The sequence below is a fragment of the Bufo gargarizans genome, chromosome 6 (genome assembly GCF_014858855.1).
Source record: "Bufo gargarizans isolate SCDJY-AF-19 chromosome 6, ASM1485885v1, whole genome shotgun sequence".
Classification (NCBI taxonomy): domain Eukaryota; kingdom Metazoa; phylum Chordata; class Amphibia; order Anura; family Bufonidae; genus Bufo; species Bufo gargarizans.
The window spans coordinates 14,768,891-14,794,794 of record NC_058085.1 but is presented as its reverse complement, the minus strand read 5'-3'; the positions used below and the strand labels follow the sequence as shown (position 1 = coordinate 14,794,794).

Genomic DNA, 25,904 nt, shown 5'->3' with positions numbered 1-25,904 from the left:
CTTCTCTTTCGGTGATGTCATCGGCGCAGGCGCACTGAGGGAGTTCTGAGGAGACCAGCCTCCTCATCTCAGAGCTCCTGCGCCGAATGAACAGAGGCAGCGCGATTTTTGAAATACTGACAGGGCCGGCCGGAGGAGGAGATCACGGCTGGCCCTGTCAATCAACACGGCGAGGGGGCGGTTTTCTGCTGCGGCTACCAGCAAGTAGACGCCCTACTTGCTGGTAGAGACCGGATTTACATATTATAAAACTTCGCTTTCTAAAGAAACGGCCGCATGAAAGTAAGTGACAAGATTATATTCTCCTATATCGCGCTATAAGTAATGTAACTATCAAAAAAAAATATATATGACTTTTGTGGGGTGACAGAAGCCCTTTAAAATTAGTACTTAATTTTACTGGTAAGGATAAGGATGGTGATATATACTATCTATATGCTTTATGTGTTGTTGCAAGTTTAATTAAATGTGATTTAGTTAAAATATATATATATATATATATTAACATTTTTAGCCTTTTTTATTTTATTTTTACTTGTTTATTTTTGGTATTTGCTTTAGGGAATGTTTACTTACGATGATTTTTTTTATGTATTTATAGATCGCAAAGTATTTGTAATAGTGTAATAGTGTGGAAAGAGGTTAGAATGAAGAAGAAGAAGAAGAAGAAGAAGAAGAAAAAAATCCCTTTATTGTCCCTCAGTGGGGACATTTTGGCATAACAGCAGCAATCACATTCACAACAGGAGCAAAAATAAGAGTAATTAGAAATTAAAGAGTAAAATACAAGAAAAACATAACACAGAATTTACTTAAAAAATTCACTACTGGGTTTCTGGGAACAGTGGTGGTTATAAATCCTAACCGCTGCTGGAAGAAGGACCTCCGATAATGTTCCTTTGTGCACCTAGGATGCAGCAGTCTGTCACTGAAGGAGCTCTCTAGCTCCACAACAGCTTTGTGCATGGGGTGGGAGACATTGTCTAACAGTGATGTACATTTTTCTAGAGTTCTTCTGTGACCCACCTCCTGCACTAGATCAAGGGGACAACCTAGGACAGAGCTGGCCTCCTTAATGAGCTTATCTAATCTCTGTCTCTCAGCCACAGATAAGCTGCTCCCCCAACAAACCACATCATAGAATATGGCTGATGCCACCACTGAGTCAAAGAAGGTCTTTAGGAGCGAGCGTCCCCTGCACTCCAAAGGACCTCAGTCTCCTCAACAGATAGAGTCTGCTCTGACACTTTTTGAAAAAAGCATCAGTGTTATGGCTCCAGTCCAATTTGTTGTTTAGGTGAACACCCAGGTACTTATAAGAGTCCACCCCCTCAATGTCCGTTCCCTGTATGTTCACCGGAACCAAAGCAGAGGGCCTGTGTCTGCGGAAATCCACCACCAGCTCTTTGGTTTTGCCCGCGTTGATCTGGAGCTGGTTCCGCTGACACCAGTCCACAAAATCCTGTGTACCCTGTTTGTACTCTGAGTCGTCATCACCTGTGATAAAGCCGACTATGGCAGAGTCATCAGAGAACTTCTGTAGGTGGCAGCCTGGGGAGTTCATGGAAAAGTCTGCAGTGTAGAGGGTGAAGAGGAATGGTGCCAGCACAGTTCCCTGTGGTGCCCCCACAATGGCTTGTAGGAGAAATCTCTGGCATTAAAGGCTCTAACCTTTTCTGCCAGGCAACCCAACAACGGTATTAGACTATGGCTGATGCCCAGAGTCAATCAGAGGAGCGTTCCCTGCACTCCGTAGTCTCCAGATCCGCTGTCGGAACTTCTGACAGCGCATCATGTTGCACTTATGCGCATGCCCCGGCCAAGGAAGTCATCGCGTCGGCGCGGGATCTCGCTGAGGGGGAGAGACAACAGATAGGCGAGCAGAGGAGGAGGCTGGGCGGGGATAAGAGCCGAAGAGGCAGAGCTGCCTGGGCTCCAACACGGTGGACTCCGCCCTGGGCACTTGCGAGCCCTCATCAAAGTTCGTTTTTTGCAGATTTAAAAGTCCACCAAAGCGTTTAAAGGTACCGTGTTAATCGTCTGTTTTGCGGCTACAGCATAATGGCAACTGTTAAAAAGGGGTAAATCTGCTGACAGACTCCCTTTAAATACTGGTGATTCGTGTTTCATTCAAGGAGGTAACTGCACTGTCATGACTGCAGCTATTAAATATCATTAAACTGCCTCAGTAAAGGTGTTAGAACAGCACTGTAAGCTTGGTATCTCCAATATACCATACATAGCTTCTTTCACAACTGTCTTGAACCAAATGACAGCTATTGTCTGTCACTCACAATGCTGTTCTAACACCTCTCCCAAGGCAGCTTAATAACACAGAATAGATTCAGTCATCCAAATGCATTTAACATCTTTAACATGAAGCACCAGAATTTAATGCCGGAGATTTCTTGTACAAGCCATTCTAATTGAGAAAGTCAGTTGGATGACTAGTGAAATGTCTTCAAGAAAAAAATAAAAAATAAAAAAAAATACAGCAAGTCCAGCTGCTCTGACCTATTGCTAGTAATGTACCATGATCTGGATGAATGGGAACCTTCACAGTGTTAGCCCAGCTCCCCATACCTGTGATTCTGTCCCCACATGCAGGTATGGGCGCTGGGCTTCTTCACTCCTCCTCACTGCTGCGCGCCGTGCTAACAGGCACGGGCAGTGGGGTTCTTAGCTGTGATTTGCATTCCTGCCACCAGGATTTCCCTCCTAGCTCTGAGCAGAGCTTGCAATCTGGCTCAGAGTTTCTTGTGTGTATTTAGGGTGTGTGTGGGCGTATCTCTCCTCCCTTTGTGAGGCAGCCTGTGTACGCCCTCTATCTTCCCCTGCCTATGGATGGTCTGCAGGAGTTATTTAACCGCCTCCGGACCGCCTAACGCAGGATCGTGGTCCGGAGGTGGTAGATTCATTCCTCGGCCACGCATTTGTGCGTCATCTCGCGAGGCGCGAGATCACGCACACAGCCAGCCCGCGCATGCGCATTGCGGGCCGGCAAAAGTTCACGTAGTATTTCGTCGTCAGCCTGCCAGCCAATGATTATCGCTGGCAGGCTGGTGATTTTCAAAAAACCTAATCAGAAGCCATATAACACTTTATATTTATAAATATAAGGTGTTAAATGGCTTCTGTGCTCTTCTGCTGGTCCTTTTCGTCGGTTGGTCCCAGCAGAGGAGCACACATTACTGTAAGTACACAGCAAACACTACACTTAGCCCCCAGATCACCCCCCCATCACCCCAATTAACCCCTTGATCACCCCTGTCAATCACTAGTGGAAGGGAAAAAAGTGATCTGTGTAAACTGTCACTTTTTTTTTTCACTAGTATTGACGGTTAGGTTTTAGGATAGTTTAGGCCCCTTTGTTAGGTAGTTAGCATCGGTTAGCTCCCAGCCCACCGCACCGCAGTCACGGATTCGCTGATAAAAATATTGCTAATCAGCATTGGTACTGATCACAGTCAGATCTATAATAGTATTAGTGTCACCTTAGCTCGCCCTCCACCCAAAACGCAGTGTTTGCTCGATCAGGCCTGATCGCTCGCCCACACGTGCGTTCACCCACGCCCGCCCCACCGCAGTGACAAATTTTTTATTTATTTTTTCTCACTGCACAACTTTACAAGCACTGCGGCGATAAAAAAAATCTGTTTTGATATTTTTTATCAATCACAGCGGCTTCCGGTACTTCGCTAGCCTCCCATTTGTAAGACAGGCTAGCTTTTTTTCTTGGGTAGTCTCAGGGAATACCCCCTAAATTTAGCTGACCAAATGGCAAATAAGGGGTATTCTTCTGAAGAGGCCTACAGGCTTCTGACCCAGTCTGATGAGGAATGGTAAAACCTCATCTGACGAATCCAGTGACAGTCTGACCCAAAGTTCGGACGATGAGGTTGAGGTCCCTGATACCACCAGGCGTACCCGGCCCCGTGTTGCTAGACCACAGGTTGCGCAGAATCCGCTTCAAGGGCAGCAGAGTGGGGCTGGCGCTGGCGGATTACGTGGTGAGGCATACACCAGCAGCGCAGCCCATCCTGGACCTAGTACCAGCACTGCCGTACAACATGGTGAAGTGGCGAGCACCAGAAGGGCAGTTGAAGCTGGTATGGTGGCGCGGGCAGTAGTTCCCCCGTCGCAGCCACCGCACAGACAGGCCCATAGAGACCCTAGATGCCCTGAGGTGCTGGCAAACCCTGATTGGCAGCCCCCAACTTCAGCCGCACCAGTAGTTCCCCCTTTCACCGCCCAGTCTGGAGTTCGGGTTGAGACAGCTCAAATCGGATCGGTTCGGTTTGGGAAGACAGTCTGGGACTTGGTGTCACCCTTATTTGGCAAGGGGTACCATCTTTATGTGGACAATTTTTACACAAGTGTGCCTCTCTTCAGGCATTTGTTTTTAGAACAGATTGGCTAATGTGGCACCGCGCGACCTAGTCGCCGGGGCTTCCCCCAACGGCTCGTTACCACCTGTCTTGCAAGGGGGGAGAGGGCTGCCTTGTGTAACGAAGAACTGCTCACGGTGAAATGGAGAGACAAGCATGACGTTTACATGCTCTCCTCCATTCACGCAGACACGACAATACAAATTGAATGAGCAACCAGTGTCATTGAAAAGCCCCTCTCGGTCCACGACTATAATTTGCTCATGGGAGGGGTGGACTTTAATGACCAGATGTTGGCTCCTTATTTAGTGTCCAGCCGCACCAGACGCTGGTATAAGAAGGTGTCTGTATATTTAATTCAATTGGCTATGTACAATAGTTTTGTTCTCTACAGTAAGGCTGGGAGAACAGGATCCTTCCTCAAATTTCAGGAAGAGATCATCGAGAACCTCCTGTATCCAGGAGGTTCCGTGGCCCCATCCACCAGTGTAGTGAGCCGTCTACACGAGCGACATTTCCCCAATGTCGTTTCTGGTACCTCAACCCAAGCGCCACCCCGAAAAAGATGTCGGGTCTGTAGCATGAGTGGAATAAGGTGTGACACCCGCTATTTCTCTCCTAACTACCCTGACCACCCTGCCCTATGCTTAGGGGAGTGTTTCCGGAAGTACCACACACAGGTACACTATTAGCATAGGGATTGCATCTCACAGAACTGGCACACAGGGCTCTTAGGGCCCTTTCACACAGAGAGCTGCAAACCTCTTCTTTCACCTGGGACAAAGTGCATAATGTACTTCACCACATCTCTGGGCGATTTGCGCTTTGCACATTGTCCCATGAGGAAGGAGAGGTTTGTCCTATAAAAAGGGTAAAAAAAGCAAAACAAAAAAAAATCACCGGTAAGAAAAAAAGTTAATGTTCTGTTCCAAAAGTTCAAAAAAGTTTATAAAAGTTAATGTTTTGTTCAAATGTTATTATAAAGTTCATGTTAATACATTTATTGCGTTGCGTTTTTTTTTTTTTTATACCTTCTAGGTGGACCAACCGATGAACCAGCTGCAGCACTGATGTGCATTCTGACAGAAGCATTACGCTGCTGTCAGATTACACAAAAGTCAGTGTATGCGGCGCTGCAATGTGTTTTGGGGTGTCTTTTTACATATACCCATGCTGGGTGAGAGAAATTATCTGTCTAAAATGACAAGTTTGTATAAAAAAATGGGAAACTGACTTTTAGAGATATATCTCTCACCCAGCATGGGTATATGTAAAAATACACCCCAAAACACATTACCCTACTTCTTCTGAGTACGGCGATACCACATGTGTGACACTTTTTTGCAGCCTAGGTGGGCAAAGGGACCCAAATTCTAAAGAGCACCTTTAGGATTTCACAGGGCATTTTTTACACATTTGGATTTCAAACTACTTCTCACGCATTAGGGCGCCTAAAATGCTAGGGCAGTATAAATACCCCACAAGTGACCCCATTTTGGAAAGAAGAGACCCCAAGGTATTTTGTGATGGGCATAGTGAGTTCATGGAAGTTTTTATTTTTTGTCACAAGTTAGTGGAATATAAGACTTTGTAAGAAAAAAAAAAAATCATAATTTTCCGCTAACTTGTGACAAAAAATAAAAACTTCCATGAACTCACTATGCCCATCAGCGAATACCTTAGGGTGTCTACTTTCCGAAATGGGGTCATTTGTGGGGTGTTTCTACTGTCTGGGCATTGTAGAACCTCAGGAAACATGACAGGTGCTCAGAAAGTCAGAACTGCTTCAAAATACGGAAATTCACATTTTTGTACCATAGTTCGTAAACGCTATAACTTTTGCGCAAATCAATAAATATACACTTATTGCATTTTTTTTTATCAAAGACATGTATAACAATAAATTTAGAGAAAAATTTATATAGAAATGTAGTTTTATTTGAAAAATTTTACAACTGAAAGGGAAAAATGTCATTTTTTTGCAAAAAGAAAATCGGTAAATTTCGATTAATAACAAAAAAAGTAAAAATGTCAGCAGCAATGAAATACCACCAAATGAAAGCTCTATTAGTGAGAAGAAAAGTAGGCAAAATTCCTTTGGGTGGTAAGTTGTATGACCGAGCAATAAACCGTGAAAGTATTGTAGTGCAGAATTGTAAAAAGTGGTCTGGTCATTAAGGGGGTTTAAGCTAGGGGAGCTGAGGTGGTTAAAGGTTCCTTCTTCTACAGGAAGGCACCAGAGCAACTTAGGTTCCTAGCTAGTCTAGTTTCCTGTTTGAGCTAAGGTATTCTGTTGGTTCTTGTCATTCTGTGTATCAGCCTTCGGATTACGGACTTTGCCCGATTGCCGCCTGCCCTGACCCTGATCTACGTTTATGGACTTTGCCTGACTGCTGCCTGACTTCTGCCTTCGTACACTGACTACTCCTCTGTCTGATCAGCCTTTGGCCTCCCAGCATCCACTGGGTGTATTGAGTCACCTGGAGGTCAGTCCAATGGGTCCACACTTGAGGTAGCACCTGGTACATCCCTCTGGAAAGTCTCTCCTCACCATCAGAGGGAGTTGGTCACAATTCTATGAAAGAACTATCTGCCGAAGGCACATATGAACATGGGACCAACAAAGATGCCTTCAGATGCCAAGCGCACATGTAACTGGTCAGACAGTGTCATAGGTACAAATCTGCTGACAGATGGTCTTTAAGGCAACTTCTGTCCATATATCTTACTAAGGAACATGGATTACATAGATGAGAGTCCCCCACTCGGAAACCCTATCCTGTGAGCCAGAATAGAGAGCAGCACTATAGAAGTGGCCCTCCTTCTAGAAGAGTCAAGCCATTCTTGAATGATATCGACAGTAAGTCATCCAAATGGCTGCCATGCAATATTACATTCCCTCCTGCATTGGCAGTTGTGGGGGATATGCCTTACTAGCTACAGCTTCCCCGAGCAAATTCAGCTTTTCTCTGGGTTCATGATTAGACAACACTTTAAAATCCAATGAACTGTACACAGGTTTAATGTTAAGCTTTTTCTAACTGTGGCAGGAGCTCCCCATCAGCTTCTTGGTTCCCTTTACTTATCTTCCAGTCCCCATTCTGTAAGCTTCTGGAAGGACTGGTTCTCGTGCACCGCTTCTCCAATGACTGGTCTCAGCAGTGACATTTCCCCAAACAAAATATCACTGCCATATAATTTGCCACTCGGTGACCAGTCCAGTCTATGGCTAGAGCAGCACATTAGACAGGTGTCTGCCTGGGGACTGTAAGACCAGTGAAGGGATTCAGAACAGAGGAGCAGGAAACAGGTGAGTGCTGCCCACAGTTAAAAAGTCCCAAAGCTGGACAAGCCCATTATTATTATGGTGGCTCATGGCTGCCACTGGTGGACTCAACTGCCCTGGGTTTCTGAGTCCAGCATTGTGAACCCATCACCTTCCCTCTTCTTGCCGGTCACCCTGGCCATGAAGGTTGCTCTGTCCCTCCATGCAGGGTGTAGCCTGATCGCCAGTAAGACCTCACTCTTTTTGCCCATAAGGCACACGTACCCACTACATCCGGCACATGGGTCAGCACAAGCACCCTAATATGCTCCAGCACCTTCCCCCTGTGGAAGGGTGCCTGAGAAATGGGTTGTCTAGCTTGCTAGTATCCTGCTAAGGTGTGCTATTCAGTTTTCTGCCTGTGGACAGACTTTCTTCTCCTGAAGTGTGACCCTCCGCTGCCTGACCTCCATATTGACTCTTCGCTGCCTTCCCTGACTTAAGACCCTGTATTGGATTGCTTATACTCTGTCTGCCCTGACCTCAGCCTGTCCCTAACTACAGTTTTGGCTGATCCTGCAGTCCTCTGTACTGGTGTCTCTGACCCCTGTAGCTCAGCTGTCAACTATACAGAGAATTCTCTAGAAGGTAGTAGCCTGGTGGTTACCCTGCAGTGAAGTCAGGATCCTTGTACAGGGGTTAAAGGGTGAAAACCAAGGGACTGCCAGGATAATGCCCCAAAAGTCAAATTTGTTGGTTGACACAGTGGTTCCACACCCACAGCCACGCAGCTATATGAAGAGAAGCTGGAGATGAGGCTTTGTATCAGAAAAATGAAGCTCCAACCCCTATTCCAATACATTTATTAGTCAGCATAGTAGTGTAGACATAAAATGAATATCATTCAATGTTGGATTTATCTATGAATAGGAATTAATAAATAATAGATATTAATTTAACACATTTGCATACATTTAAAACATTTGCATATGATGTGCAGAGTTTTGAACACCATCTATCACATTATGGGGGAAATTTATCAAACTGGCATAAAGGAGAACTGGCTTAGTTGCCCATAGTAACCAAAAAGATTCCACCTTTCATTCTTCAGAGCTCCTCTAGAAAATAAAAGGTGGAATCTGATTGGGTGCTATGGGCAACTAAGCCAGTTCTACTTTACACCAGTTTGATAAATCCCCCCCATAATGTGTTTTTCTATACAACTGATCAGAATAAAATAATTCCTCACCTTCCGTCCACCTGTGTTTATACGTAGCGATGTTAGGAAAGGATCAAATATCATATGGCTGGTTTCTATGTTGACAGGTGACTGTCTCTTACCAACTGCACACAGATTCCAGGCTGAATTTACCAATCCCCAAAAAGAAGGCACTGCAACGGAAAAAAATATTGCGACTTATATGAGCATTTGGTAATCTGTGAACACAACACAATCAGCTAGTTACATGATATCAAAAAATCTTAGCTTAAAGCTGCTGTCCCATGAAAAATATTTAAAGAGGACCTTTCACCTGGAAAAACATTGTGAACTAAGTATCCTGACATATACAGCGGCGCCCAGGGATCTCACTGCACTTACTCACTGGGTGTCGCTCCGTTCTCCCGTTGTGTCCTCCCGTATCTTCGCTCAGTAGGTTATAGTAGGCGGAGACTTAGGACTCTTGGTTATAGTAGGCGAAGTCTGCCCTTGTTCTGCTGGGTGTCTCCTCCTTCTAGGCTGTAGCGCTGGCCAATCACAGCGCAGAGCTCACAGCCTAGGAGTTTTTTTTCTCCCAGGCTGTGAGCTCTGCGCTGCGATTGGCCAGCGCTACAGCCTAGGAGGAGGAGATGCCCAGCAGAACAAGGGCAGACTCCGCCTACTATAACCAAGAGTCCTAAGTCTCCGCCTACTATAACCTACTGAGCGAAGATACCGGAGGACATAACGGGAGAACAGAGCGGTGCCCGGGGATAATAGTAAGTGCAGTGAGATCCCCGGGCGCCGCTGTATATGTCAGGATACTTAGTTCACAATGTTTTTTTTCCAGGTGAAAGGTACTCTTTAACATTTTTCAAGACAGCACCTGAATCTGAACACTTTCATAACTGTATGAAATTAAAAATTCAATAAAAGGCATCTGTATGGCGTATGCTGCCTGCAGAGTTTTGGTGTCCTCCTGACGAAGCAGATCCAAATAGATCCTGACACACAATGTAAGTCAATGGGGACGGATCCGTTTTCTCTGACACAATCTGGCACAATAGAAAACTGCCCCCCTTGACTTTCAATGTTGTTCAAGACAGATCCGCCATAGCTATAGAAGACATAATACAATCGGATCCGTTCATGATGGATGCATGCAGTATTATTGCAACAGAAGCCTTTTTGCAGATCCATGACGGATCCGCAAAAACCGCTAGTGTGAATGTAGCCTTAACTGCCACCAGCTAGATCTACTGTTAGAAGCTGTGAGTCACAGGGAAAGAGCTGCTGCAGAAAGGACATGTCCCCTGAAACAGGACAAGCCCCCTGTACTGCCAGGTCAATCTAAATCTAGCAGAGCAACTGTATCAATGAATGTGGAGATTTCTGGATCTATGTGAGGTACGGGGCTGGTTCTATGTGAGGCACAGGGCTGGTTGTATGTGAGGTACAGGGCTGGTTGTATGTGAGCTACAAGGCTGGTTCTATGTGAGGTACAGGGACTGGTTCTATGTGTGGTACAGGGCTGGTTCTATGTGAGGTACAGGACTGGTTCTATGTGAGGTACAGGACTGGTTCTATGTGAGGCACAGGGCTGGTTCTATGTGAGGTACAGGGCTGGTTCTATGTGAGGTACAGGGTTGGTTCTATGTGAGGTACAGGGCTGGTTCTATGTGAGGTACAGGGCTGGTTGTATGTGAGGTACAGGTCTGGTTCTATGTGAGGCACAGGACTGGTTCTATGTGAGGCACAGGGCTGGTTCTATGTGAGGTACAGGGCTGGTTCTATGTGAGGTACAGGGCTGGTTGTATGTGAGGTACAGGTCTGGTTCTATGTGAGGCACAGGACTGGTTCTATGTGAGGCACAGGGCTGGTTCTATGTGAGGCACAGGGCTGGTTCTATGTGAGGTACAGGGCTGGTTGTATGTGAGGCACAGGGCTGGTTGTATGTGAGGTACAGGGCTGGTTGCATGTGAGGTACAGGGCTGGTTCTCTGTGAGGTACAGGGCTGGTTCTCTGTGAGGTACGGGGCTGGTTCTCTGTGAGGTAGGGGCTGGTTCTCTGTGAGGTACAGGACTGGTTCTCAGTGAGGCACAGGACTGGTTCTATGTGAGGTACAGGGCTGGTTCTATGTGAGGTACAGGGCTGGTTCTATGTGAGGTACAGGGCTGGTTCTCTGTGAGGTACAGGGCTGGTTCTATGTGAGGTACAGGGCTGGTTCTATGTGAGGTACAGGGCTGATTGTATGTGAGGTACAGGGCTGATTGTATGTGAGGTACAGGGCTGGTTCTATGTGAGGTACAGGTCTGGTTGTATGTGAGGTACAGGGCTGGTTCTATGTGAGGTACAGGGCTGGTTCTATGTGAGGTACAGGGCTGGTTCTCTGTGAGGCACAGGGCTGGTTCTATGTGAGGCACAGGACTGGTTGTATGTGAGGTACAGGGCTGGTTGTATGTGAGGTACAGGGCTGGTTCTTAGTGATGTACAGGGCTAGTTCTATGTAAGGCACATGGCTGGTTCTATGTGAGGTACAGGGCTGGTTCTTTGTGAGGTACAGGGCTGGTTCTATGTGAGGTACAGGGCTGGTTCTATGTGAGGCACAGGGCTGGTTCTATGTGAGGTACAGGGCTGGTTCTATGTGAGGTACAGAGCTGGTTCTATATGAGGTACAGGGCTGGTTGTATGTGAGCTACAGGGCTGGTCGTATGTGAGGCACAGGGCTGGTTCTATGTGAGGCACAGGGCTGGTTCTATGTGAGGTACAGGGCTGGTTCTATGTGAGGTACAGAGCTGGTTCTCTGTGAGGTACAGGGCTGGTTCTCTGTGATGTACGGGGCTGGTTGTATGTGAGGCATGGGGTTGGTTGTATGTGAGGTACGGGGCTGGTTGTATGTGAGGTACAGGGCTGGTTCTATGTGAGGCACAGGGCTGGTTCTATGTGAGCTACAGGGCTGTATGGCATAAGAATGATGAACTAGCAGTCTGCTGCTCTTCCAAATCCCTTTGGTATTGTGCAGTGATTTTGGTACATTAATGCCACCGATTTCCATCACCAACGCAACGTGTACATAAAGGTGTCAATGGTTTCAATTCTGACTGAGATTCAGAGTGATGGAAGACTTAAAGCTGCGCCAAAGTGACTCTGATATGCTGCAGACCTGTCTGCAGAACTCTGATCTGGGCTTCTGTGAACAAGGCAGACATAGCAGAGCTGGGAAGGGTCCAGAGGAGGGCAACTAAAGTAATAACTGGAATGGGGCAACTACAGTACCCTGAAAGATTATCAAAATTAGGGTTATTCACTTTAGAAAAAAGACTACTGAGGGAAGATCTCATAACTATGTATAAATATATCAGGGGTCAGTACAGAGATCTATCCCATCATCTATTTATCTCCAGGACTGTGACTGTGATGAGGGGACATCCTCTGCGTCTGGAGGAAAGAAGGTTTATACACAAATATAGAAAAGGATTCTTTACGGTAAGAGCAGTGAGACTATGGAACTCTCTGCCTTCGCTGTGACTGACACCCGGGCCTTTTCGGCAAAGCCAGCCGAACTGTCTTGCATAAGCACTGTCAATCACAGCGAAGGGACAGGCAAGGAGGCGTGGTTACAGTGATTTGAAGCAAGGACGTCGCTGCCTCCGTGACTTCAAGCCTGACTAGAGAAGCACGCCAGGCAGGGGATTAAAGATCGTTTTTACAGCTTCTGCTTAACTACCTGCAGGAAGAAAAGGATCGTTACAAACATGCTGCTGGCTACTCTAAGGTACTGCTGCCAGCTTGGGATGTTTTTAGGAGGCAACAGGTTCCCTTTACTAGGGTTGAGGTTCAAAGGTTTTTATAAAATACAGAATGACTTAGCTTGGGTAAAAAGAAAAAAACTCTAGGTTTTGATCAACTTGAATTTGTAGGTTCTATCAGGCTGTTTAGTATTTTTAATGGAAGTAATAGTTCAGTACGCAGCCATATGCTCGCTACTAAAACGCTTGACAGGCCACACTAATTCAAAACCACCTGTTGGTATTTACTGGTATGCATTTTACTTGGTTTTCATTCATCATATAGGGAATTAAAAATGTTAAATTGTAGTTTATGAATGACGTGATAATTACAGACAAGCAAATCAATTCTAAAATCTGGCAATTCAACCCAAAATTTTCAAAAGGTTCTGATTCTAATGAACTCAAATTTTGTGTGATTTGGTTTGGGATAATCAGAGGAAGGAGAGAGGCCATGAGAAAACTTTAGTTTCGGCTCCAATTTATTTGGACCTGAGTGGAATCAGAAGATCTATTTGACTGAATCGGACCCAAATAAAATTTTAAGAAATTCTCTAATCTCTAGTCTTAAAGAGGTTGTCTCACTTCAGCAAATAGCATTTATCATCTAGAGGAAGTTAATACAAGGCACTTACTAATGTATTGTGATTGTCCATATTGTCTCCTTTGCTGGCTGGATTCATTTTTCCATCACATTATACACTGCTCATTTCCATGGTTACGACCACCCTGCAATCTATCAGTGGCGGTCGCGCTTGCACACTATAGAAAAAAGCGCCAGCCTTTCTGGTGGCCAGGACCGTGGGAGTGCACAGAGGCTAGTGTTTTTTCCTATAGTGTGTTAGCACAGCCACCGCTGCACGATGGTCGTAACCATGGTAACAAGCATTGTATATTGTGAAAGAAGATCACAAATCACAAAATATTTTTGAAAGTCCCTTATCGGTAAATGGAGAGTAAGCTGCAGTCAGCTCTCCATTCACCTGTGTGCTAGTTTCTGGAACTCCCGTGTTGGTGAACTGAGGGTGGCAGTGCATGCACGGATGCTCTCCCATAATTTCAGAGGCCCCGTTCTGGAGATGGGATACAGAAACTGTGTTGGAAAGTTTCATCATGAAACTCATGTTTCATGAGTGAATTAATTATGTTGATCAGCTGAAATAGGAATACCCTTTAAAAGTTTCCATATGCAAGATACTCAAAAGACTCAACTCTAGGAACTGACTCGAATAAGGTCGACCTAAAATTTGATCAAAGGCTACTAAGAAGTAAATTTTATTTCATATCCAATTTCCATGCTCATTTTTTACCTTTTATTTAGCAGCATTAGCTCAATCCTTGCATGTGCCAACCAATCTTATTCTCCCTTTGAAGTGTAGCTAATCAGATCGGATAATCCCATTTTAGGGGAACCTTTTTGTTGTTGCTATATAGGGAATAACTTTGTATGCAGAAAAATATCTCCACAGTCAAACAGACTGTGGCCAAAGTATGCTTGTAAAGTGATCATCAACGTCTTTGTGATTGACATGAAATTTGACAATTTAAGTCAAATTAAAAGTTGCGTGCAGTCAATACTATAAGAAACACTGTCTTCCAATGGATGCTATGGTGGACACGCCACTACTTTACAATATTATACCCAACTGCCATGTGGCCTATATAGGTGTCACAAATTCACCTGTCCAGGCTCCAGTGTTGAGATGTCCGGGTTCGGGGTGGCGCCCGGGAGAGATGCACAGCTAAAGCTACTTTCCCACTAGCGTTCGGGGTTCCGCTTGTGAGTTCCGTTTGAAGGCTCTCGCAAGCGGCCCCGAACGCATCTGTACTGCCCCAATGCATTCTGAGTGCATGCGGATCCACTCAGAATGCATCAGTCTGGCATCGTTTGTCCTCCGCTCTGCTCAGCAGGCGGACACCCGAACGCTGCTTGCAGCGTTCGGGTGTCCGCCTGGCCGTGCGGAGGCAAACGTATCCGTCCAGACTTACAATGTAAGTCAATGGGGACGGATCCGTTTGAAGTTGACTCAATTTGGCTAAATTTTCTAACGGATCCGTCCCCCATTGACTTTCAATTTAAAGTCTGGACGGATCCGTCTGAGCAACTTTTCACACTTAGAATCTTTTCTAAACTATAATGCAGACGGATCCATTCTGAACGGATCCCATCGTCTGCATTATAGGAGCGGATCCGTCTGTGCAGACACCAGACGGATCCGCTCTGAACACAAGTGTGAAAGTAGCCTAAGCCACACCCGCTGCTGACGTGACCACATCCTTAGTAACAGGATGCAGTGCTCTGTTTCTCCCTGCAGCAGGTGTGTATTGGGGAAGATTAGCAATAAACTGATTGTTCAGCAGCTCTATTCCTATCTGCTAGTGTTTCTGACTAATGGAGTGCTCAGTTATGGACCCATCAGGTTCTGATTCTGGAACTCAGTGCTCTATTTAAACCCCTTCCTGGCCGTACACCATTGCCAGTGATAGTCTCAGACTCACTAGCTGTGTTCCTGGTTCCTGTGCTTGATGGATTGCTTGTTCCTCTGACCCCGGCTTGTCTTCTGACCACTCTCTGTCTCTCATTTGGTACTGCGTTGTCCGTTCTGATCTTGACTTGTCTTCTGACCACTCTCTGTCTCTTGTTTTGGTAATGCATAGCCTGTCTGGTTCTGACCCATTTACGTACAACCCTGTTTTTGTGTTGTTTTGTCTCTTGGTGTTTGTCTGTCTCTGCACCTTAGTAGTATAGGGACTGTCAACCATTTGCAGTCTTGCTACCTAGGACTTGTACTGCAAATAGATAGAGAAAGCAGGCTGGGTTCTAGATCAGGGCTCATTATCCGTGTCTGTCCCTACCTATAGGCATTACAATAGGTCTCTTCTTTTGTGACAGGGGGACCTTTGAACCCTTCAGTGACTGGGGTCACTAGGGCCCTGGTGCGACTGTTACATCAACAACCTCTATAACTCCGCCTCTGCCCACAGACAGACGGTAACAGATGTTTGACAGTTATTCCCTGCTCCATTGAAATAACATTGAGGGCGTTGTCCAGTCTTTAGTATGTGATGGTCAACCTTTAGGACACCTTGTAACTCCATTGCCATTGGGAGCAGTGCTGTACTACTATGTTGACAGTGCTGTGTAACAAGGCGCCAACTCCTGGAGATGGAGCTACATTAAATAGCTGATTGGTGGGAATGCCCAGTGTTGGACCCCTGCTGATGAACTAGTGATGGCCTATTATGAGGATAGGGCATCAATTACTAAAGGCTGGGCAACCTCTTGAATTTTTTCTTGGAATGGGGGAATCACTGATTACTGTAGACCAGGAGAAAACAACCTTGGTTGATCTGAGGGCCATATTGGCCGACTGAAACAAGGGCCACCATAAAATTTAAAGGGGTATTACTTTTTGAGACATTGAAAATATATTCCATAAATGTCTGATAGGTGTAGGTTCCACTGACTCCCAAATGTCAGGAGAATGGGCACTGACTCCTTCACCATTTGGCACTCCCGATAGGAGGAGACCGTCTACTCTGATTTAGAATAGCCTAGCATTTAACAACTCATAAATTACAATGGAGAGAACATAATGCATAGTTGGTCACCTTTTCACCTAGTCTACTCCTTTGTGGACGCTAAACAGGAGTCAAGGGGCCCCACTCCTTGGCCACAGGTTGTGCTCCCCTGCTGTAGACCAAAGGTTGACTTTCATCCTATGGCTGTTCTTTAGATCAACCTGCGGCCCTCCAGCTGTTGTAAAACTACAACTCCCACCATGCCCTGCTGTAGGCTGATAGATGTTAGCTGTCCGAGAATGATGGGAGTTGTAGTTTTGCAACAGCTGGAGGGCCGCAGGTTGAGCATGCCTGGTTTAGATTATGAGCATACATTTACTACCTGCCGTGGTAGAAGTAGATGTGTCTTTCCCATGTTTAGTTACAACAGCACAGAATTAAAGGGAACCTGTCACCAGGATTTTGTGTATAGAGCTGAGGACATGGGTTGCTAGATGTCCGCTAGCACATCTGCAATACTCAGTCCCCATAGCTCTGTGTGCTTTTATTGTGTCAAAAAAACGATTTGATGCATATGCAAATTAACCTGAGATGAGTCCTGTCCCTGACTCATCTCAGGAACAGGACTCACCTCTATTTCTCATCTAATCTTGTATTGCAAGGAATTTTTCACTCTGTCTGGCAGCTGTTCATTTCGACTCTCACTTTTTCCTCATTGATATTCACTCTCACAGTGATCTGTCTTAGCCGAACAATTGGTGACACATTAATTTTCAACTCTCTTGCTCATTCTAATAGATTCAATACCGACTATGCTGATTGAGGTTTCATTGGAGTTGAAACCTTGGAGTGGAACTTCGAAACGTCCAAGCTCAAAATTATTTAAATACATTTTAAAGTGATAGAAGCCAGGAATTGTTTCTAAATATCCATACCATATTTGTTTCTTAAAGGGAATGTGTCATCAGCAAATGACCTATTATTTAAATCATGTTTTTATGTTTAACATATTTTAAAAGAATTGTGTTGTTTATTTTCCATGTCAATATCTATATTTAAAAAAAAAGCCATAAAATCCTGCAGTTTTCGCACTGGCCACTAAGCCTAATAATAGGCGCCACTTCTTGGTCTGTAGTGATCACTTTACTCCAGTTACCTGCTTATCTGTCATTCTAATCCTGCCTGTAATGTTATCACCTATGTGTATAGATAAGACAGGATCCACCATTCACAAGAGGGGATTGCCACATCTTATCTATTCTCTCCTTGTACAATGACCTCTGCACAGGTCACAGAGCCTAGAAGACTCTCCAATACAAGTCAGTGAGGTCCCCTCCTGACCATTGTGTCTATGGTCCATTGGGCTGTTGTAAAGCATCTTAATGCTTTCTAAAGGGTGTTAAGAATAGATAAGGCAAGAAAATAAAAACAGATTAGAAAAATGGTGATGTGTTGCCATCTGGTTTTAATTGGCAGATAGCATTTTTGGTGTCACAATATCCTTTAAAGAGAATCGGTGCACACACAAAAACATATATATATATATATATATATATATACATATTACTAATTAAAACCAGATTGTAGGTTTTATGATTGTAGATGATTGGATTCTATGTTCCATACAATGTTACAAGGGCAGGCATTTTATTCAGAGATATGCTTTAGGCCTTATGCACACAAACGTATTTTCTTTCCGTGTCTGTTCTTTTTTTTTTTTTTGGTTGACCGTATACGGTACCATTCATTTCAATGGGTCCGCAAAAGAAATGAAAGTTACTCTGTGTGCATTCCGTTTCCGTATGTCCGTATTTCTGTTCCGCCAAAAAATAGAACATGTCCTATTATTGTCCGTGTTACGGACAAGGATAGTACTGTTCTATTAGAGGCCAGCTGTTCCCTTCCCCAAAATACGGAATGCACACGGATGTCATCCGTATTTATTGCGGATCAATTTTTTGCGGACCACAAAATACATACGGTCGCGTGCATGAGGGATAACAGCAGCCGCATGGGCCATGGGAACCTGTAGTCTGAACATGACTCCTTGACTTGTACGGCAGAGTTTTTGGCCATGCTCTGGGACCTCTGTAGAGGTAAATGTGCAGGGAAGGGGAGAAGGATAGCTGTGACTATCACATATTGTGAATGGTGGATCCTGTGTTACAGCATCTCTTTATTAGTGACACGAACCCGAACCCGGACATTTTCGTAAAAGTCTGGGTTCGGGTTCGGTGTTCGTCGCTTTCTTGGCGCTTTTTGAAAGGCTGCAAAGCAGCCAATCAACAAGCGTCATACTACTTGCCCCAAGAGGCCTGTCACAGCCATACCTACTATTGGCATGGCTGTGATTGGCCAGAGCACCATGTGACCCAGCCTCTATTTAAGCTGGAGTCACATAGCGCCGCCCGTCACTCTGCTCTGATTAGTGTAGGGAGAGGTTGCAGCTGCGACAGTAGGGCGAGATTAGGCTGATTAACTCCTCCAAAAGACTCCATCCAGTGATCGATCTGCAGCTGTGGATCATTGAGCTGCTGATACTCAATTGCTCACTGTTTTTAGGCTGCCCAGACCGTTTGTCAGTCACTTTTTTCTGGGGTGATCGGCGGCCATTTTGTGTCTTGTGGTGCGCCAGCACAAGCTGCGACCAAGTGCATTTAACCCTCAATGGTGTGGTTGTTTTTTGGCTAAAGCCTACATCAGGGTGAAGCTGTCACACCAAGTGCATTTAACCAGCAATAGTCTGTTTATTTTTTGGCCATATACTACAGCAGGGGCAAGCTGCGCCTGTCAACAAGTGCATTTAACCCTCAATGGTGTGGTTGTTTTTTGGCTAAAGCCTACATCAGGGTGAAGCTGTCACACCAAGTGCATTTAACCAGCTATAGTCTGTTTATTTTTTGGCCATATACTACATCAGGGGCAAGCTGCGCCTGTCACCAAGTGCATTTAACCCTCAGTAGTGTGGTTGGTCAAGCTGTCACACCAAGTGCATTTAACCAGCAATAGTCTATTTATTTTTTGGCCATATACTACATCAGGGGCAAGCTGCGCCTGTCACCAAGTGCATTTAACCCTCAGTAGTGTGGTTGGTCAAGCTGTCACACCAAGTGCATTTAACCAGCAATAGTCTGTTTTTTTTTTCGCCATATACTACATCAGGGGCAAGCTGCGCCTGTCACCAAGTGCATTTAACCCTCAGTAGTGTGGTTGGTCAAGCTGTCACACCAAGTGCATTTAACCATCAATAGTGTGGTTATTTTTTGGCCATATCCCAGTCTAATTCTGTCAGTAAACGTATACCTGTCACCCAGCGCCTAAATACTAGGCCTCAAGTTTATATCCAGCTAAATCTGTCGTTACTGCTGTACTGTTGTGGCTGGGCAAGTTATTTAGTGTCCGTCAAAGCACAGTTTTTGTTCTGGGTTGAAATACAATTCCCAATTTAGCAATTTCCTAATTTAGTGGTTTCTGCTGTATCAGGCCTACTTTAAATACATCCCTAAAAGGGTATATCAGAATCAAGGTGCTGATAGGGTCATTCTGAATAACTTCACACACACGCTACTGTGCATTTCCAAGTCTAATTCTGTCAGTAAATCTATACCTGTCACCCAGCGCCTAAATACTAGGCCTCAAATTTATATCCCGCTAAATCTGTCGTTACTGCTGTACTGTTGTGGCTGGGCAAGTTATTTATGGTCCGTCAAAGCACATTTTTTGTTCTGGGTTGAAATCCAATTCCCAATTTAGCAATTTCCTAATTTTGTGGTTTCTGCTGTATCAGAGCTATTTGAAATCTATCCCTAAAAGGGTATATAATATTCAAGGTGCACATAGGGTCATTCAGAATAACTTCACACACATGCTACTGTGCATTTCCAAGTCTAATTCTGTCAGTAAATCTATACCTGTCACCCAGCGCCTAAATACTAGGCCTCAAATTTATATCCCGCTAAATCTGTTGTTACTGCTGTACTGTTGTGGCTGGGCAAGTTATTTAGTGTCTGTCAAAGCACATTTTTTGTTCTGGGTTGAAATACAATTCCCAATTTAGCAATTTCCTAATTTAGTGGTTTCTGCTGTATCAGAGCTATTTGAAATCTATCCCTAAAAGGGTATATAATATTCAAGGTGCACATAGGGTCATTCAGAATAACTTCACACACACGCTACTGTGCATTTCCAAGTCTAATTCTGTCAGTAAACCCATACCTGTCACCTAGCGCCTAAATACTAGGCCTCAAATTTATATTCAGCTGAATTTGAATACAATACATTGGGCCAAATAATATTTTTGTTGTTGTGGTGAACGATAACAATGAGGAAAACATCTAGTAAGGGACGCGGATGTGGACATGGTCGTGGTGGTGTTAGTGGACCCTCTGGTGCTGGGAGAGGACGTGGCCGTTCTGCCACATCCACACGTCCTAGTGTACCAACTACCTCAGGTCCCAGTAGCCGCCAGAATTTACAGCGATATATGGTGGGGCCCAATGCCGTTCTAAGGATGGTAAGGCCTGAGCAGGTACAGGCATTAGTCAATTGGGTGGCCGACAGTGGATCCAGCACGTTCACATTATCTCCCACCCAGTCTTCTGCAGAAAGCGCACAGATGGCGCCTGAAAACCAACCCCATCAGTCTGTCACATCACCCCCATGCATACCAGGGAAACTGTCTCAGCCTCAAGTTATGCAGCAGTCTCTTATGCTGTTTGAAGTCTCCGCTGGCAGGGTTTCCCAAGGGCATCCACCTAGCCCTTCCCCAGCGGTGAAAGACATAGAATGCACTGACGCACAACCACTTATGTTTCCTGATGATGAGGACATGGGAATACCACCTCAGCATGGCTCTGATGATGACGAAACACAGGTGCCAACTGCTGCGTCTTTCTGCAGTGTGCAGACTGAACAGGAGGTCAGGGATCAAGACTGGGTGGAAGACGATGCAGGGGACGATGAGGTCCTAGACCCCACATGGAATGAAGGTCGTGCCACTGACTTTCACAGTTCGGAGGAAGAGGCAGTGGTGAGACCGAGCCAACAGCGTAGCAAAAGAGGGAGCAGTGGGCAAAAGCAGAACACCCGCCGCCAAGAGACTCCGCCTGCTACTGACCGCCGCCATCTTGGACCGAGCACCCCAAAGGCAGCTTCAAGGAGTTCCCTGGCATGGCACTTCTTCAAACAATGTGCTGACGAAAAGACCCGAGTGGTTTGTACGCTGTGCCATCAGAGCCTGAAGTGAGGCATTAACGTTCTGAACCTTAGCACAACCTGCATGACCAGGCACCTGCATGCAAAGCATGAACTGCAGTGGAGTAAACACCTTAAAAACAAGGAAGTCGCTCAGGCTCCCCCTGCTACCTCTTCTGCTGCTGCCGCCTCGGCCTCTTCTGCTGCTGCCGCCTCGGCCTCTTCCTCCGCCTCTGGAGGAACGTTGGCACCTGCCGCCCAGCAAACAGGGGATGTACCACCAACACCACGACCACCTCCGTCACCAAGCGTCTCAACCATGTCACACGGCAGCGTTCAGCTCTCCATCTCACAAACATTTGAGAGAAAGCGTAAATTCCCACCTAGCCACCCTCGATCCCTGGCCCTGAATGCCAGCATTTCTAAACTACTGGCCTATGAAATGCTGTCATTTAGGCTGGTGGACACAGACAGCTTCAAACAGCTCATGTTGCTTGCTGTCCCACAGTATGTTGTTCCCAGCCGCCACTACTTCTCCAAGAGAGCCGTGCCTTCCCTGCACAACCAAGTATCCGATAAAATCAAGTGTGCACTGCGCAACGCCATCTGTAGCAAGGTCCACCTAACCACAGATACGTGGACCAGTAAGCACGGCCAGGGACGCTATATCTCCCTAATGTAGTGGCAGCTGGGCCCCAGGCGGAGAGCTGTTTGGCGCACGTCCTTCCGCCGCCAAGGATCGCAGGGCAACATTCTTTGCCTCCTGTTGCCACCTCCTCCTTCTCGGCTTCCTCCTCCTCTTCTTCCACCTGCTCATCCAGTCAGCCACACACCTTCACCACCAACTTCAGCACAGCCCGGGGTAAACGTCAGCAGGCCATTCTGAAACTCATATGTTTGGGGGACAGGCCCCATACCGCACAGGAGTTGTGGCGGGGTATAGAACAACAGACCAACGAGTGGTTGCTGCCGGTGAGCCTCAAGCCCGGCCTGGTGGTGTGCGATAATGGGCGAAATCTCGTTGCAGCTCTGGGACTAGCCGGTTTGACGCACATCCCTTGCCTGGCGCATGTGCTGAATTTGGTGGTGCAGAAGTTCATTCACAACTACCCCGACATGTCAGAGCTGCTGCATAAAGTGCGGGCCGTCTGTTCGCGCTTCCGGCGTTCACATCCTGCCGCTGCTCGCCTGTCTGGGTTACAGCGTAACTTCGGCCTTCCCGCTCACCGCCTCATATGCGACGTGCCCACCAGGTGGAACTCCACCTTGCACATGCTGGACAGACTGTGCGGGCAGCAGCAGGCCATAGTGGAGTTTCAGCTGCAGCACGCACGGGTCAGTCGCACTGCGGAACAGCACCACTTCACCACCAATGACTGGGCCTCCATGCGAGACCTGTGTGCCCTGTTGTGCTGTTTCGAGTACTCCACCAACATGGCCAGTGGCGATGACGCCGTTATCAGCGTTACAATACCACTTCTATGTCTCCTTGAGAAAACACTTAGGGCGATGATGGAAGAGGAGGTGGCCGGGGAGGAGGAGGAAGAGGGGTCATTTTTAGCACTTTCAGGCCAGTCTCTTCGAAGTGACTCAGAGGGAGGTTTTTTGCAACAGCAGAGGCCAGGTACAAATGTGGCCAGCCAGGGCCCACTACTGGAGGACGAGGAGGACGAGGATGAGGAGGAGGATGGGGATGAAGCATGGTCACAGCGGGGTGGCACCCAACGCAGCTCGGGCCCATCACTGGTGCGTGGCTGGGGGGAAAGGCAGGACGATGACGATACGCCTCCCACAGAGGACAGCTTGTCCTTACCCCTGGGCAGCCTGGCACACATGAGCGACTACATGCTGCAGTGCCTGCGCAACGACAGCAGAGTTGCCCACATTTTAACCTGTGCGGACTACTGGGTTGCCACCCTGCTGGATCCACGCTACAAAGACAATGTGCCCACCTTACTTCCTGCACTGGAGCGTGATAGGAAGATGCGCGAGTACAAGCGCACGTTGGTAGACGCGCTACTTAGAGCATTCCCAAATGTCACAGGGGAACAAGTGGAAGCCCAAGGCCAAGGCAGAGAAGGAGCAAGAGGTCGCCAAGGCAGCTGTGTCACGGCCAGCTCCTCTGAGGGCAGGGTTAGCATGGCAGAGATGTGGAAAAGTTTTGTCAACACGCCACAGCTAACTGCACCACCACCTGATACGCAACGTGTTAGCAGGAGGCAACATTTCACTAACATGGTGGAACAGTACGTGTGCACACCCCTCCACGTACTGACTGATGGTTCGGCCCCATTCAACTTCTAGGTCTCTAAATTGTCCACGTGGCCAGAGCTAGCCTTTTATGCCTTGGAGGTGCTGGCCTGCCCGGCGGCCAGCGTTTTGTCTGAACGTGTATTCAGCACGGCAGGGGGCGTCATTACAGACAAACGCAGCCACCTGTCTACAGCCATTGTGGACAAGCTGACGTTCATAAAAATGAACCAGGCATGGATCCCACAGGACCTGTCCGTCCCTTGTCCAGATTAGACATTAACTACCTCCCCTTAACCATATATTATTGTACTCCAGGGCACTTCCTCATTCAATCCTATTTTTATTTTCATTTTACCATTATATTGCAAGGCTACCCAAAGTTGAATGAACCTCTCCTCTGTCTGGGTGCCGGGGCCTAAATATATGCCAATGGACTGTTCCAATGTTGGGTGACGTGAAGCCTGATTCTCTGCTATGACATGCAGACTAATTCTCTGCTGACATGAAGCCAGATTCTCTGTTACGGGACCTCTCTCCTCTGCCTGGGTGCTGGGCCTAAATATCTGACAATGGACTGTTGCAGTGGTGGCTGACGTGAAGCCTGATTTTCTGCTATGACATGCAGACTAATTCTCTGCTGACATGAAGCCAGATCCTCTGTTATGGGACCTCTCTCCTCTGCCTGGGTGCTGGGCCTAAATATCTGACAATGGACTGTTGCAGTGGTGGCTGACGTGAAGCCTGATTTTCTGCTATGACATGCAGACTAATTCTCTGCTGACATGAAGCCAGATCCTCTGTTATGGGACCTCTCTCCTCTGCCTGGGTGCTGGGCCTAAATATCTGACAATGGACTGTTGCAGTGGTGGCTGACGTGAAGCCTGATTTTCTGCTATGACATGCAGACTAATTCTCTGCTGACATGAAGCCAGATCCTCTGTTACGGGACCTCTCTCCTCTGCCTGGGTGCTGGGCCTAAATATCTGACAATGGACTGTTGCAGTGGTGGCTGACGTGAAGCCTGATTTTCTGCTATGACATGCAGACTAATTCTCTGCTGACATGAAGCCAGATTGTCTGTTACGGGACCTCTCTCCTCTGCCTGGGTGCTGGGCCTAAATATCTGACAATGGACTGTTGCAGTGGTGGCTGAAGTGAAGCCTGATTCTCTGCTAGGACATGCAGACTGATTCTCTGCCGACATGAAGCCAGATTGTCTGTTACGGGACCTCTCTCCTCTGCCTGGGCCTAAATTTATGAAAATGGACTGTTACAGTGGTGGGTGACTGTGAAGCCTGATTCTCTGCTATGACATGAAGCCAGATTGTCTGTTACGGGACCTCTCTCCTCTGCCTGGGTGCTGGGCCTAAATATCTGACAATGGACTGTTGCATTGGTGGCTGACGTGAAGCCTGATTCTCTGCTATTATATGAAGACTGATTCTCTGCTGACATGAAGCCAGATTGTCTGTTACGGGACCTCTCTCCTCTGCCTGGGTGCTGGGCCTAAATTTATGAAAATGGACTGTTGCAGTGGTGGGTGACGTGAAGCCTGATTCTCTGCTATGATATGAAGACTGATTCTCTGCTGACATGAAGCCAGATTGTCTGTTACGGGACCTCTCTCCTCTGCCTGGGTGCTGGGCCTAAATTTATGAAAATGGACTGTTGCAGTGGTGGGTGACGTGAAGCCTGATTCTCTGCTATGATATGAAGACTGATTCTCTGCTGACATGAAGCCAGATTGTCTGTTACGGGACCTCTCTCCTCTGCCTGGGTGCTGGGCCTAAATATCTGACAATGGACTGTTGCATTGGTGGCTGACGTGAAGCCTGATTCTCTGCTATGATATGAAGACTGATTCTCTGCTGACATGAAGCCAGATTCTGTGTTACGGAACCTCTCTCCTCTGCCTGGGTGCTTGGCCTAAATTTATGAAAATGGACTGTTGCAGTGGTGGCTGACGTGAAGCCTGATTCTCTGCTATGACATGCAGACTGATTCTCTGCTGACATGAAGACAGATTCTCTGTTACGGGACCTCTCTCCTCTGCTTGGGTGCCGGGGCCTAAATATCTGAGAATGGACTGTTCCAGTGGTGGGTGACGTGAAGCCAGATTCTCTGCTATGGGACCTCTCTCCAATTGATTTTGGTTAATTTTTATTTATTTAATTTTTATTTTAATTCATTTCCCTATCCACATTTGTTTGCAGGGGATTTACCTACATGTTGCTGCCTTTTGCAGCCCTCTAGCCATTTCCTGGGCTGTTTTACAGCCTTTTTAGTGCCGAAAAGTT

The 25,904-nt window shown here is 46.5% G+C and overlaps 1 protein-coding gene across 3 annotated transcripts in view; it reads right to left on the bottom strand.

Annotated features, from left to right (window-relative positions):
* The window catches only part of CA10 (carbonic anhydrase 10), a 298,935-nt gene that overhangs the window by 90,534 nt on the left and 182,497 nt on the right, over positions 1 to 25,904 (bottom strand). For all 3 annotated transcript variants that reach the window (XM_044298107.1, XM_044298106.1, XM_044298108.1), the window contains one exon: positions 8,903 to 9,045. In XM_044298107.1, coding sequence (XP_044154042.1) covers positions 8,903 to 9,045 — 143 coding nt within the window. The remainder of the gene's footprint in view (positions 1 to 8,902; positions 9,046 to 25,904) is intronic.